This window comes from Alnus glutinosa, chromosome 7 (assembly GCF_958979055.1).
Source record: "Alnus glutinosa chromosome 7, dhAlnGlut1.1, whole genome shotgun sequence".
NCBI classification, from domain to species: Eukaryota; Viridiplantae; Streptophyta; class Magnoliopsida; order Fagales; family Betulaceae; genus Alnus; species Alnus glutinosa.
In genome coordinates this window covers 1280234-1294433 of record NC_084892.1, presented here as the reverse complement: position 1 = coordinate 1294433, position 14200 = coordinate 1280234, and the positions used below count along the sequence as shown (strand labels likewise).

At 33.2% G+C, this 14200-nt stretch overlaps 1 protein-coding gene across 1 annotated transcript; it reads left to right on the top strand.

Moving 5' to 3' along the window:
• The first annotated feature begins 5597 nt into the window (after positions 1 to 5597).
• Positions 5598 to 8661, top strand: LOC133872397 (putative disease resistance protein RGA3). Its single transcript, XM_062309900.1, has 2 exons — positions 5598 to 8237; positions 8367 to 8661. Exon 1 carries the CDS (start codon positions 5598 to 5600, stop codon positions 8136 to 8138), a length of 2541 nt encoding a protein of 846 aa, XP_062165884.1. The 3' UTR covers positions 8139 to 8237; positions 8367 to 8661.
• The last annotated feature ends 5539 nt before the right edge of the window (positions 8662 to 14200 follow it).

The following is a 14200-nucleotide window of genomic DNA, read 5'->3' as shown; positions in this document are numbered from 1 at the left end:
ATTGGAAACAAACTTAGCTGAGGAACACCCAGATGTGATTATCATAGAATGGAGCTGTCTTCCTACTGATACAGCCTTTTGGGGTATGCATGCTTTGACGAGATTAGAGAAGAGAGGTGGGTCTGCACGGCCACCCCCGGCCCTAGGGGTTGGTCGTGAGCCACCCCAAACCCTTTCTTTTCTTTTTTAAAATTTTTTCTTTTTAAATAAAATGATTAAAAAAAAAATATTTTAAGATAATGTAGCAAAATTGCTGACATGGCACTAATGGAGTTTGCGAAAATGGACGGAAAACTCACGGAGAGACTGGTTTCAAATTCACAAAAAATTAAAGGATCCAATGTTGAAAAAAAAAAAAAAAAAGTTGGGGTTTTTTCAAAATATGCCTGCGGATTCATAGATTTATTTTATATTTATCCTTATTATTATTAGTTGTGTGAGAAAAGAGATAAATTGAACCCTCTATGCATGGAAATTTTGATTGTATTTTTGTATAGAGTTTGGTTTTGATTTTTCGGCGTTTCTGGTGTAATTGGAATTAAGAAAAGAGATGACATGCAGAATGAAATAATAAAAGAAGAATGACGAAGAAACTGGAGATAAATGGAATAGTACGTCTAACCTCCTTACAAACTAGCTAGGCTTGATCACAAAGTTCTGAATGAATTCAATTTGCTCTTTATAACTATTGAATAGTAATCAGCAATTTGCTCCTCCCCCTTCTCCTTTTTTTTTTTTTTTAATTTTTTATTTAATGGCAATTTGCTTCATTTATTGTATCGGAATGAACAATAAACTATTGCCCTTAAACTATTGCCCAGGAAAAAAAAAAAAAAAAAAAAAAAAAAAAAAAAAAAAAGGTTGCTCTTAAAATTATTGAATTGTCATAAACTCTTAGAACTTTCTTGGTCTTGATCTCACCAAAAAACAACTCAATTAATGAATAGGACCTTTTTTTTTTTTTTTTGTTAATTTTTTTTTTCTAATATAGCGAAATCAATAGTTGGGTTGGGAGTTAATTGTTTCTTAATTTCATTGAGAATAAAATTCTCAAGGTAGTATAGGTTGTACGCTTTCTCATTCATAAAAGAATAAATAATTAATAAAAAATGGTTTTTTTTTTTTTTTTTTTTTTTTTTTTAGTAAGAGCAAGACCTAGAAGGGCCCTTTTCACTGTCAAGCCAAATAGAACTATAACGGAAATGACATGATATTACTTCTCGAGTCATATTGAGAGACAACTCATTTTGTCACATGGTGAGTACAAAACTTTATATTTTTAAACTTTTTAGAAAGAGGAGGCAGTGATGCTCAATGTAGAAAAATGGAGAAATGTTACACTTTCTAAACTTTCTATTTTTTTTTTTTCTAAAATTTGATCTCTAAATGATGTGTCATGATCCCATATAAAAAATGTGTCATCATCTCATGAGAATTGTGATACATTGTTTCGAGACCAAATATTTTTTTTAAAAAAAAAAAAAAAAAAAAATTGAAAAACTCTAGCATTTCTCCAACGTAGATTGTTTGCTTGAGTTTGTAAGTAGATAGAGTATTGTACTGCTTTTATACATCCTATAGATCGAGGAGGAATCATGCGATTATCCAAACCAGGAATCATGCGATTATCCAAACCAATGACAGGTTGACTTCCAATATGATGTATTCATGTATATTCATATAATGAATACAATAGCATAATGAAAAAGAAAATGATGAATTTATGTTTATTTACATAAAAGAAAAAAAATGCCCAAATAAAAGACTTCCATACATTTTGATTATGCCAAGGGCTTCCAACTAACTCTGCGTCCAAAATAAGGAAGTAGGAAGTTGTTATCTATAGGGAAATATTTTTTTGCACACATTTTGTACACAAAGTCTTACGTGACAACTTGTTTTAATTTTTTTTTTAAAAAAAAAAATTATTTTACCAAAAGGAGCGGGAGATTTCCCCACCCCAGACCGTCACTCTCTCTCTCTCTCTCTCTCTCTCATGTTGGCTCTTCTTCCATGGACAATGGTCGACGACAAAAGCAAAATCAGACGACGGAACCAACATTTGATCCTTGATTATGTTATAACCATTTCGATCGCTATAATTTGTAGTAAGAGATGTAAACAAATAAATATTTCTTCTCGGTAAGAGAGTCTTTTATTTGGATGGGCTTTAAATATTTCATTGCGATGAAAAAGAAAAGGAATTTATATATATATATATATATATAAAACTTAACTTATAACATTTGATCTTTCATCACTTTTGTAAAAATGTATTAATACTCTACAAAGTGTCAGTTTACGGTATCCATTTTTCAATTTTTATTTTTATTTTTTTAAAGAAAAAAAAAATTAACCTTCAGTTAGAAATTTTCATTAAATCTTGTCAAAATTTTCAAAATACTCATCCATTTTTTTTAAAAAAAAAAAAAAAAAAAAAAAACCCGCTAGGATTTAACTAGTGTTGCTTAGAAGTTAACAAAATTTGTAAAAATACCTATTCCTGAATCTTTGAAAAAATTTCTAATCTTTATTTTTATTTTAAAAAAATAAACATATGGGTATTTTAGAAATTTTGATAGAATTTAATGAAAATTTTAACGGTGGGTTAAAATTGGAAAAAAAAAATGAAAAAGAAGAAGATAGATACCTTAAATTTATACTTTTTAAAATTTTGGTATTTTTTGTAAAAGTGATAAAAGATTAAGGGTTATAAGTAAAATTTTTCTAAAATAACAAAGACTTCCATACATTTTAGTTACTGATAAAAGGCCAAGGGCTTCCAACTAACTCTGCGTGCAAGATATACACAAAAACCCATATTGGGAGAACAATATGTAGTTGGCTGTCTTTTATTCTTTTTTAAATCTAGTGAGTATAAAAGGTACGCTAAATTGTCAAAAGTAAACTGCTTTGCTACTTAGCCTGCCTCTGTTAGAAAGAAATTAAGGAAAAGACTGGCACAAAGCCAAACCTAAATGGGGCAATTCTTCACAAAAAAATCAGACGCCATTTTACCAGTTTTGAAGAATTCGATGCAACCTTCTTCAGTTGTTTGACCGCATCAGATATCAAAATCAAAAGTTTTACAAACAAGTGTGAAGATTTTGCGAAATTCGATTGCAGCCTTGAACATCTAATCATATCTATAAATTTTTAAAAGTTTCAATTTAGTGTATCTATTTTTCAATTTCAATTTTTATTAAATTCTAATAGAGTTGTGTCAAAATTTTTAAAATGCCCATCCCTTTTTTTTCGGTAAAGAAAAAAAAAATTTACGAGAATTTAAACGTTAGTCAGAATTTATTTTTAAATTTACTTCTAAGTAATAAAATTGTTTATATAAACTTTATTTTATAATCTTAATTAATACATGTGAACCAAAATTCTGACTCACCACCAATTTTGACACCTATTAAAACTATACTCAACCCAACATTCATGCTTTAACCCTCGCGACCATTACAACCAATATTGCTGCCAATGTAGTTGCGCCAGCAAATGCCCTCCTCAATCTCAGCCCCTCAAAGTTCACCTTCAGAAGAGGAGATCTTCTTAATTAAGCATTGCAAAATGTTGGAATTTTATCTTCAATTCCGGACGGTTTTGGTTTCATCTACAACGTACAATGCTTGGTTTTTCAGCTTCTTCTCTGCAGGTTTGCTCTATTTGCTTCTATCCTGTTTGACAGGAAAACAAGTCTTCTCTGCAAAATGGAATGAAGCCTCTTGCAGCTGAAAAGATTTGGCTGCAGGGAGATCGAATCTTTTACAATTCTAAGGAATAAGGGTTTAATCAAATCAGTACTGTCCAGCAGTTATAGGGCTTTTGGTCAATGATTAGGTTCTTAATAATTGAAATCAAATTAGGTACCACGTGAAAGAAGTTCGAGTTATGGAAAAGCCAACTTATAAGCAGGATTAAAATGTCATAGAATTATGTATGAGCCTTGTATTAAGACGATATTATGTCGCCAGTGAACTTCAATTTCTACTTAAAGTGCACTCCCTCAGACCTTAGTGCAATAGATGCACCTATATTTAAATAAGTAATGTAACTTATATATCATATTTTTATTTTACAATTACGATGTGACAGTCCTAATTAATCAACCTTTGGTTTTTTTTTCTTTTTTCTTTTCAAGAATGACTAATCTAAAATTGGTTGAGACTGTCATGTCAGTATTGTGGGATAGTTGTAATGTGATATGTAAAAATAAAAAAATAAAATAAAATAAAAGGTAAATGTAAAGAATAAACAGTTAGTTTTGCTTATGTTTTACTAAAGAACCTCCCATTATCCCATAATCTTCCATAGAATTTGATTTCAGATGTATTAATTACATCAAACTTTTCTGTTGGCTTATCACAAAGCAAATAAGACAGTTTTAAACTTTTAGCCAGCTAAGGTTGATGTGTTTCGACGTTTTGATAGTCTCCGATTTTACCATATTAACAAACCAAATTTAGAGTGCATTTAGGCCCGCAACTTTGTAGGCTAAACGCCTAAACATATATTTTTAAATAAAATTGCAAAAAAAAAAAAAAAAATCCATTTGAGAGTACGGTTTACTCTAAACATCAGCTTTCAGCTCACTTGGGAATTTTGATTTATTTTTGTATAAAATTTTAAAAAGTTCAGATTCTCTTTTCTTTCTTTCTCCCCCTCCCCGGGAAATTTTGTTTTTTTTGTCATTTTCAATTCCAACACGTATAGAATTCACAACAAAAAAAAAAAAAAAAAAAAAAAAAAGAAGAAGAAGAAGAGGCTACGTAAGACCAGTGGATGGCAGTGAGATTGAGGTGTATAAAAGGTAACATTTCTCTATTTTAAATGAAAGAACGAATATTGATGGAATTATGATCAGCTAAATCGGGCGTGATAGGTGGGAAGGACGACTTTGGACGGTGGCAAGTGACAGGTCGAGCCCACACGGTCATGAAGTGGGCCGGCGGCGCACGTGAAGGGGATGATGATTGTCACTTTGATGGGGACTGCACGTGCATTTTGCAAGCCGACACTTCAGACTTCTCTCACGGGCCATTACTTTCTCTCTCACGGGCCACAGCCTTATAAAAGTTTCATTTAATACTGAATTGAACAAAAAAAGTTTCTGATTTTTTTTTTTTTTTTTTGGATAAATGTGATTGGCTAAGTGCTAATAGGCTGAGATAGGATTTTCATTCAAGGAAGTTTTATGAACAACTTTATAAAAGAAAAAACATTTTATTTATCAATTTTTTTTTAAAAAAAAAAAAAAGCTTAAAAATATGGTAAAATATTACTCCGCAACGACCGCAACCTTCAGTTTCTTGCTACCTTCCACTTACGTACCGAGGTCTCAGTCTTCGTCAACCTCCAGAGCATCCTAAATTTCTAATAACACAACAGAAACAAGATACAATCGTCTTCTCATCCAGATCGATAACCAAAAATCCCTTTGAATCTCACCCTTCAACACATCCGTACCTCCCTTTATTTTTCTTTGCAATTTGTGACATCTACTTAAATCAACCCTTACTACGTCAGACCACAACCATCTTCCTTGATTTACGGCTGGATCTTCGGTGTCCTCTAACATCCACCAATTCAACAACATGGCTGAACTTGCCTATGATATCGCAGGAAAGATCTTGGAGAAGTTAGGATCCCTTGCTTACGAAGGGATCAGCTTGGTATTGAACATCCAAAGCGAGCTGGAAGAGCTTAAAGGCACCACGTCAACCATTAAAGATGTGCTCTTGGATGCTGAAGAGAAGCAAGCTAGCAATCGCGCGCTGAGCAGATGGCTAAAACAGCTCAAAGTCATTTTTTATGAGGCCGAGGATGTGCTGGATGAAGTTGAGTACGAAGTTCTAAAGAAGCAAGTGACGAGAACATATGGGCGCAGCAGTAGCGCCTTTGCATTCCGTTCTCAACTGGGTCACAAAATCAAGGACATTAGAGAGAAGTTGGCTAAGATTGCAGCTAATAAGGATCAATTTAATCTTATACCTCGACTTGAAGATAGGCATGTCATTCATGGGAGGAGGATGGACATGACCCACTCATTTGTTCCTCCTTCAGAAGTCATTGGTAGGGATGATGATAAAAAAAATATAATACATTTTTTGATGGGCCCAGATGCTGCTGACAATGACATAAATGTCAATGTCAATGTAATTCCTATAGTTGGAATAGGAGGATTGGGGAAGACCACAATTGCTAAGTTGGTATACGATGATGAACGTGTAGCCAATCATTTTGATTTGAGAACGTGGGTTTGTGTGTCTGAGCATTTTGATGTTAATAGATTGATAAAAGATATCCTTAAATCTGCAACTGGTGCAAATATTGATAAGACGTTGGGTGTAGATTTGTGGCAAACTAGATTAAGAAATTGTTTAAAGAATAAGAAGTTTCTACTTATTTTAGATGATGTTTGGAATGAGGATCGTAGTAAATGGATTGAGTTGAAAGGTTTGTTAAGTGGTGGTTCAATGGAAAGTAGAATTGTAGTGACAACACGCAGTCGCTCAGTTGCCTCTGTTGTGAAAACTGGTCCCATATACACTTTAAAAAGTTTATCCCACGATGATTGTTTGTCTTTATTTGTGAAATGGGCATTTAAGGAAGGGGAAGACAAACAATATCCAAACCTCTTAGAAATTGGAAAAGAGGTTGTGAAAAAATGTATAGGAGTTCCATTGGCAATAAGGACTTTAGGCAACCTACTTTTCTCAAAGGTTGATGAATGGGAGTGGAAATTTGTGAGAGATAATGGGATATGGAAATTAGAACAAAATGAGAGTGATATTTTACCTGCATTAAAACTAAGTTATGATCAAATGTCATCTCACTTGAAGCAATGTTTTGCCTTCTGTTCTCTTTTCCCAAAAGATCATTTGTTTGATAGTGGTGAGTTGATTGCATTTTGGATGGCGCATAGACTCCTTAATAAAACGCCTAATAGTCAAATTCTAGAGTTGGAAGATGTTGGCGACATGTATATCAAGGAGTTGTTGTCCAAATCTTTCTTCCAAGATGTTACAAATGCCACTTGGTACTATAGGTTTAAAATGCACGATCTCGTCCATGATCTTGCACTCAAGGTTGCAGAAGAAGAGTGTTTAACAGTCGACCTTCGTACCCATACCATTGCTGGAACAATTCATCATTTGTCATTTTCACACAATGCTCAACAAGTTCCAAACTACTTTTACACCTTAAGTCATGGTGTGCGGACCACTTTGTTCCAAGTCAAGCAACAAGTGCCGACCTTAGTTGAAGCTTGCATCTCGAGATTCAAGTACTTGCGGGTGCTTGACTTATCTGATTCATCTTTTGAGGTTTTGTCAAGCTCTATCGGTACTTTGAAGCATTTGAGATCTCTGAACCTAGCTGGTAATACAAGAATCAAGAAACTTCCCAATTCCATTTGTGAGCTATACAATTTGCAAACTTTACTACTTCGCGGATGTGAGAGTCTTGAGCAATTGCCCAAAAATACAAGGAAGATGATCAGCCTTAGGTATCTGACGGTAACAACAACTTGCACGTACCTTTTTGAAAATGATGTATGCTTCTTGAGTTCTCTTCGGTTGTTGGGTATATTTGGATGTCATAGACTAAAATTTTTGTTTCAAAGGATTGGGATCCTTGCCAACCTTCGGACGTTGGTTGTTTCAGATTGTAACAACTTGATCGCTTTGACAAATGCACCGGCTGAGGTGCCCGCCTTAGAGACCCTTGAAATTTTTGGCTGTAAGGAGCTAATTAGTTTGACGGAAGGAGTACTTCTCAACAGGAGCCTTAAAAAATTAAAGATTACGAATGTACCAAAGTTGGAGGTTTTGCCGGGATGGCTCAAAAGTTCTTCTAACACTTTGCAATACCTGCATATTTCAATGTGTCAAAACCTCACGAACTTGCCAAAGTGGCTACCGAGTCTAAAATCACTTCAAACACCTGAGATTTTCGATTGCTACAAGTTAACATCTCTTCCGTTGGGGATGGATCGTCTCACTGCACTACAAGAATTGAAGATTCTCTATTGTAATGAATCGATCGGTTCAGAAATGCAAAGAGGAAGATGGGTCCAAAAATCGTCATATATCAATGGCCTCGATACCTCGAGTTCAATCTACGTTATGTCATAAATGGTGCATTTATACATATAAGCACATCCTCATTCCTAAGCGATGTGGGACGTCACAGTTTCCATAGGCAAAATTGCTCATATACCAACTGTTACACTGGTAAGATTGTTTTCTCTAACATTTCAACATCAATCGTTAATACTATTTGTTTATTCAAGTTATTTTTGTTTATTTTTAGCTTCTTTTGTTCTCATCTAAAGTTTACATATTTGTCTAATGTATTTGCAGTTTCCATAGGCAAAACCAGATTGAAGTTTTGATGAGGAGGAGGGGGCAAATTAAAACTATGAAAAATCTTTTAAAAAAAAATTGGGGGCAATTCTTATGTCCACCCCTGGCAGTTTCCATGCCATGACTTCAGCAAACTCAGCTCAAACATATTTGCTCCTTGATTATGTTGTAAACATTTCAATCATTATGATTTGTATTAAGAGATGTAAACAAATAAATATTTTGTAAGCGTTAATTAGAACAATAATTAAATTCAGTATCTTTTAATTCCAAAAACAAAAATATATTGTGATTTCGAAAATATGTATTCTCTACGCCCATATATTTTGATTTAGTGACATCGGCAATATGTGGAGCTTTACTGGTTATATCAAACATTTCAATTAAGCATATGCATTTAAAAAAGAAACATTTTAAGGATATTTAGATTAAAAATAAAAAATCATAATATCAAAAATGGTTATATAGTAGTGATACAAAAATTATAAGCGTAACATTGAGGCGTTTTACAACTTAAAGACTGTACTAAAATAATCAAAAGTTCATGTATATGAAATTGAAATTTGAGGTCATATTTGTCAATGACTTGCTCTGTTGGTTAAAACTTTCGTTATTTGTCATTTTCTTTCTCAAAACAAAAACTTTAATAAACAATCCAATACACAAGATAAATTCTTCATTTATGTTACATTAAAATATATTTTTTAACCAAAAAAAAAAACACACCCACTAAAACACGTTAAAATACAAAATTTAGTTTTAATTTTTTGTAAGTTACTGCCTTCTTTTTTTTTTCTTTTTTTCTTTTTTTCTTTTTTTCTTTTTTTTGTTATAAGCTATACATGAGAAAGGGAAGGGGATCAAGTTGGATCTTTCTCATTCTTGAGAATGCTTCCATAACAATAATGAGAAGTGGCTCATTTGGCAACTAAATGTGCCCAAAGATTAACACTCCTTAAAACTTTAATGGCAGACCAAGAAGAAAAAACAAAAAAAAAAAAAAAGAACAAGAAAAATAGTATCAGCAATTATGACTGTTGAAGATCATTAAGCGCTTAAATAGAGATTGTTTAAAGTAAGAATATTAACTAAAGAATTTCCTTCAAGCAGAATCTGAGGAATAAATAGTATCAATAATTATGACTGTCTTTTGTTAAGCACGCATCTTTCTTCATTTAAATTCACAAGTATATGATTACAGAAGATTTTAACACTAATTTTTTCTGCGTGAATAATCTATTAGTATATGATCATTTTCATTAAAGCAAATGAGCCCTTTTTTATTGTGGTATAAACCGATAAAGCAGATCATAAGCCTAATCAAACAGGTTTAGATCTGGAAGCAGATCTGTACATGGATTAACGGGCACTGATTTATAAGATTATTGGGCCTGCCCTTTGACTGCAATTGCCAGGAAGTAGCAATGGGCTTCTGACGGGCTTCAGATCCACGTTGAGTCCGATAGAGGTTGGGTACAGTTTTCATAATCCCAAGAATTTGTAATTGGATTTCTTCTTCTTACGCTGATTCTTCTTTTCAAAAGCCCAATTAACTATTCATGGGTCCTCACAACCTTATGTAATGAAAAAAGTAAGGGTAACTAATAATGCATTTGGTATGTATTGTGATTTTGTATATCAAAAGTGCGATTTTAAATCAAATAATGGATAAATGAATAGTTTGAGATTGTGTTTTTAAAAAATAGTAATTTGAAAAAGTAGAAAGATATGGGTTTTCAAATCACAAACAAAATCACAAGCAAGTATGAACGTTTTTAAAAACTCACGATTTTAAATGTCAAACTGTAATTTTAAATGATAAATTGAGATTTTGACAAATGCTTAACTATTTTTTTAAAAACATAATTTTCGAATCACACATTTTAAAATCGCAAATCCAAATAGAACAAATGAATTGCATATGCTCCTAAACTCAAAATAATTGGCCATAACTATTTAATTGGATGCTTGGTGGGCCATGTCTTGACCTCACCAAGAAACAACTCAATAATTGAATAAAAAGACATTTTTTATGTAGCGAAATCAAGAGTTGGGTTGGGAGTTAGTTGTTTCCTAATTGCCTTGAGAATGAAACTCTCAAGATAGTATAGATTGTTTTGTTGATATGAAATGCTTGCTCATTCTTCAAACAAACAAATAAATAAATAAATAAAGGTTTAATAAGAGCATAAAGAGAGATCAACAAGGGTCCTTTTCACCGGCAAGCCAGCTCATTTTGACATGGTATTGCTGCCTCGGTAAGATTGAGAAACAACTCATTTTAACACATGGTGGGTACAAAAATTTACATTTTTAAACTCTTCAAAAAAAGGAGACAGGATGCTCAATGTAGAAAACTGGATAAATGTTACACTTCTCAAATTTTTTTCTTTCTCCAAAATTTGATCTTCAAATGATGTATCACAATTTTATATAACTAATTAAGAGCAATTTTTTTTAAAAAAAATAAATAAATAAATTGAAAAACTCTAGCATTTCTCCAAAGTAGATTGTTTGATTGAGTTTGTAAGTAAATAAAGTATTGTACCGCTTATACATCCTATAGATCGAGGAGGAATCTTGCGATTATCCAAACCAGTGAAAGGTTGACTTCCAATGTGATGTATTCATTTATATTCATATAATGAAGTCAATAATAGTATAATGAAAAAGAAAAGGATGAATTTATGTTTATATATATATATATATAAACAAATTAAAGACTTTTATACATCTCGCTTCTCCTAAATGCCGAGGGATTCCAACAGACTCTGCCTACAAAATAAGGAAATAGAAAGTCTTTTGTTAATTATTAAAAAATATTTTTTGCATGCACTTTGTACACAAAGTTCTATGTGACAATTTATTTTATTTTATTTTTTTTTTTTTTTGAAAAATCTCAAGAGTGTAGTAAAAGTCATCGGTAGTGTGAATCTCAAGTTGGAGCAATGAAAAATCTCATTTGTAAAGAAAAGTCAACAATATTCTGAATTAGCTATATAAGAGCACTTGCAGTGGACTCACCAAAGTTTGGTCAAATTTTAGCTAAAAAATACACTTTAGTTATTTTAGCTACCCACTTTTCAAAGATATCAAATATCAAACTCTCTAAATATTATCTACTTCAAATAAATACTATTTTTTTTTATTAGTTTTAAAACAACCACTTCCAACCACTTTTAACTACCATGAAACCAAAATTTATTAGAAATTCAATGACCATATAGCTCCAACGTCCAACGCCCATACATGCTTCAACGTCATTTTGTGAATTAATGACAATTGATGAGAATAGCTCCAACGCTCATATAAGTTCCAACGCTCATTTTGCTCTTAAAGACAATTGATGATCAGTACAAAAACCAACACCCATTTTATGCTAAGAATTAATGGAAGTGGTTGGATGTTTGGCTCTTAATGACAATTAATGAGTTTAAAAATGAAAAACCAAAGCCCATACATGCAAAGTAGTGGAAGTCTGCTTTAATACCAACGTCCATACATAATAAGAAGTAATAGAATGTATGCAGAAAGTGTTTCTAGAAACTTGTAATTGCTTCATCTGTAAAGGGGAATGGGTATGGTATGTTAGTGAAGTTCCTGCCCCTAGACACGTTCCTGCCCTTGGACACCTCAGCATTGCTAAGACACAAGCCAAGGCAGGAGATGCTGCCACAAGAACTCAACGTGTCAGCGGAGTAGAGTCCAAGCCAAGAGAGACAGCCACGTGTGTGCAAGCCAATATGGTAATCCAGCAGCATCCCAACAAATATGCAATCTGTCTAGCTGACTTACAAACAGGAAAGGAAAAGTCCAGCTGCAGAGCGCATGGCGTGACATTCAAATCAGACTCCACGATTGCAGATCAACGAATGTGTAGCTGCTGCCCTTATGCAGAAAAGGAAACTTCTAGCTGCAACAAGCCATATCTATCACGATGCAGAAAAAGAAAGGTCCAGCGCCATGAAGCCGTGCCTATCACAATTTGATCTCTAAGAAAATATACATTCAATGTGTATATTAGACATAATTGACAATCCAATATTCTCTGTAATTACCTAATTGCTTGCCTTATTTACTAGGCAGCAAGTCTATATATAACGACTAATGTACAATGTAAAAATCATCAAGAAAGAAACAATTTTCACACTTGTCCTTAATCTCTTTTATGGTAAGCATACTAGCAAACCTAAAGCCAAAACTGTTATATGAAGATTGGTGAAGTACGGGATTTGGTTTGAATCCATCCCTAAAATCAAATATCCATGGATCACAAACAGATTTTATGGTCTCTTAAAGTAACCATTCAACTTATGACAACTAAAACAGAAATGTATGAGGAAATCAACAAGCAAAAAAATCCCTATCTATAAGAGATGAACAACACTGATTACATAGTCTATAAGAGATGAAAAAATCTCATATCATTTTTCTCCTATCTCTAAATCATTCACTTCTCTTCTAAAAAAATGTAAACTTCCAAAATTGCAACAGATATTGATAAACATCCACCATCAGCCATGAACAAAAAAAATCACACTTAAGTTTACTAGATTCAAAATAAAGTTAAGACCAAAATTTGTAGAAAAACTAAAGGTTGGCAATGATATCTCCATAAACAATCTGATGTACTAAACAGCAAGCCAAGAGATTGGACACCCAAAGAAGTAAAAACTGATACCCAAAGCCAAAGAAAAAAAAAATCAATACGAAAGGCGTAAGGCCACAACTTGAGAAATAACAGGAAGCAACAAGATTGAATCATATGAAGCTCTCAACTCCACATCCCCCAGGAAAAACAACAGATCCTTGGAAGACAAATAAGGCGTACGCATCACCCGAAACCCACAAGCCAAATGTAACCAACCAACGATTGTTCACATGGAAATCCAACGCCCATCTTGCTATAATGAATATGTACTAGTTTGCATGAGCACATAGGTTTTCCCCTTTACATTTCAATATCAGATGTAAAATTGATTAATAATCAAGAAGGTGATTGCAGAAAAGTGAAGGGTGGGGGGCTATGGCACACTTCTAAACCCATGTTCGGTTTTTGAAATTCGGTGCCCTTGTAGGTTGCCTTTTGTCGGGCAGAAATAGAGAAAAATAAAAAAACAAAAAAAAAAAACAATAGGTGGTGGTATCTCCAAAAGCTGCTGCTCATCAAAGCAGAGTGTTGGCAGAATGGATGAATGGGTTTGATTGCTCTTTTCATCATCAGTTTTGCACTCACATTGATTGACACAATAAACATGTTTTTATGCACACCACATTCACCAAATTGGCAGAGATAGTGAGAGTAGCAACACCAACGAAGACACCATTGCTTTTCGCCTATTTGCACCCATTCTCGCCCTATACCTTTGTTCCCCAACCACAACATTCCAATGAAACAAATGTATCCAAGAAACCCATAACCAAAACCCAGTAAATCATTTGTAACCCCTTCAACCACAAAGCACACAAATTTATCTCAACCAGTCTAACTCTAGAAAGCACAAAAAGCTAAACTAAATAAAGGGCATTTTTAACAAGAACATGCGTCAATCACATAGATTAATCGTATATAACTGATTATAGTTAAAAAAGCAAAAAGGAAAACCCATTTCTAACAAAATTATATGCAGAACCCTTTTCAACTTTCACATATCTAGCGAACAAACTCACAAAAAGTCTCTCTCTAAGTTTCTGTTGGTGGGTTTACAATTAACTAAAAATTATCACGCAACTCGGCCACAGACAAGAGGAAGAGAGATTCAAAAACCACACACCAAAATCAAAATATGAGATTCAAAATCAAAACCCATAAACCAAATCAAACCAAATCA

Coding starts and splice junctions, on each gene's coding strand:
- LOC133872397 (XM_062309900.1), top strand. CDS start 5,598: ATGGCTGAACTTGCCTATGATATCGCAGGAAAGATCTTGGAGAAGTTA.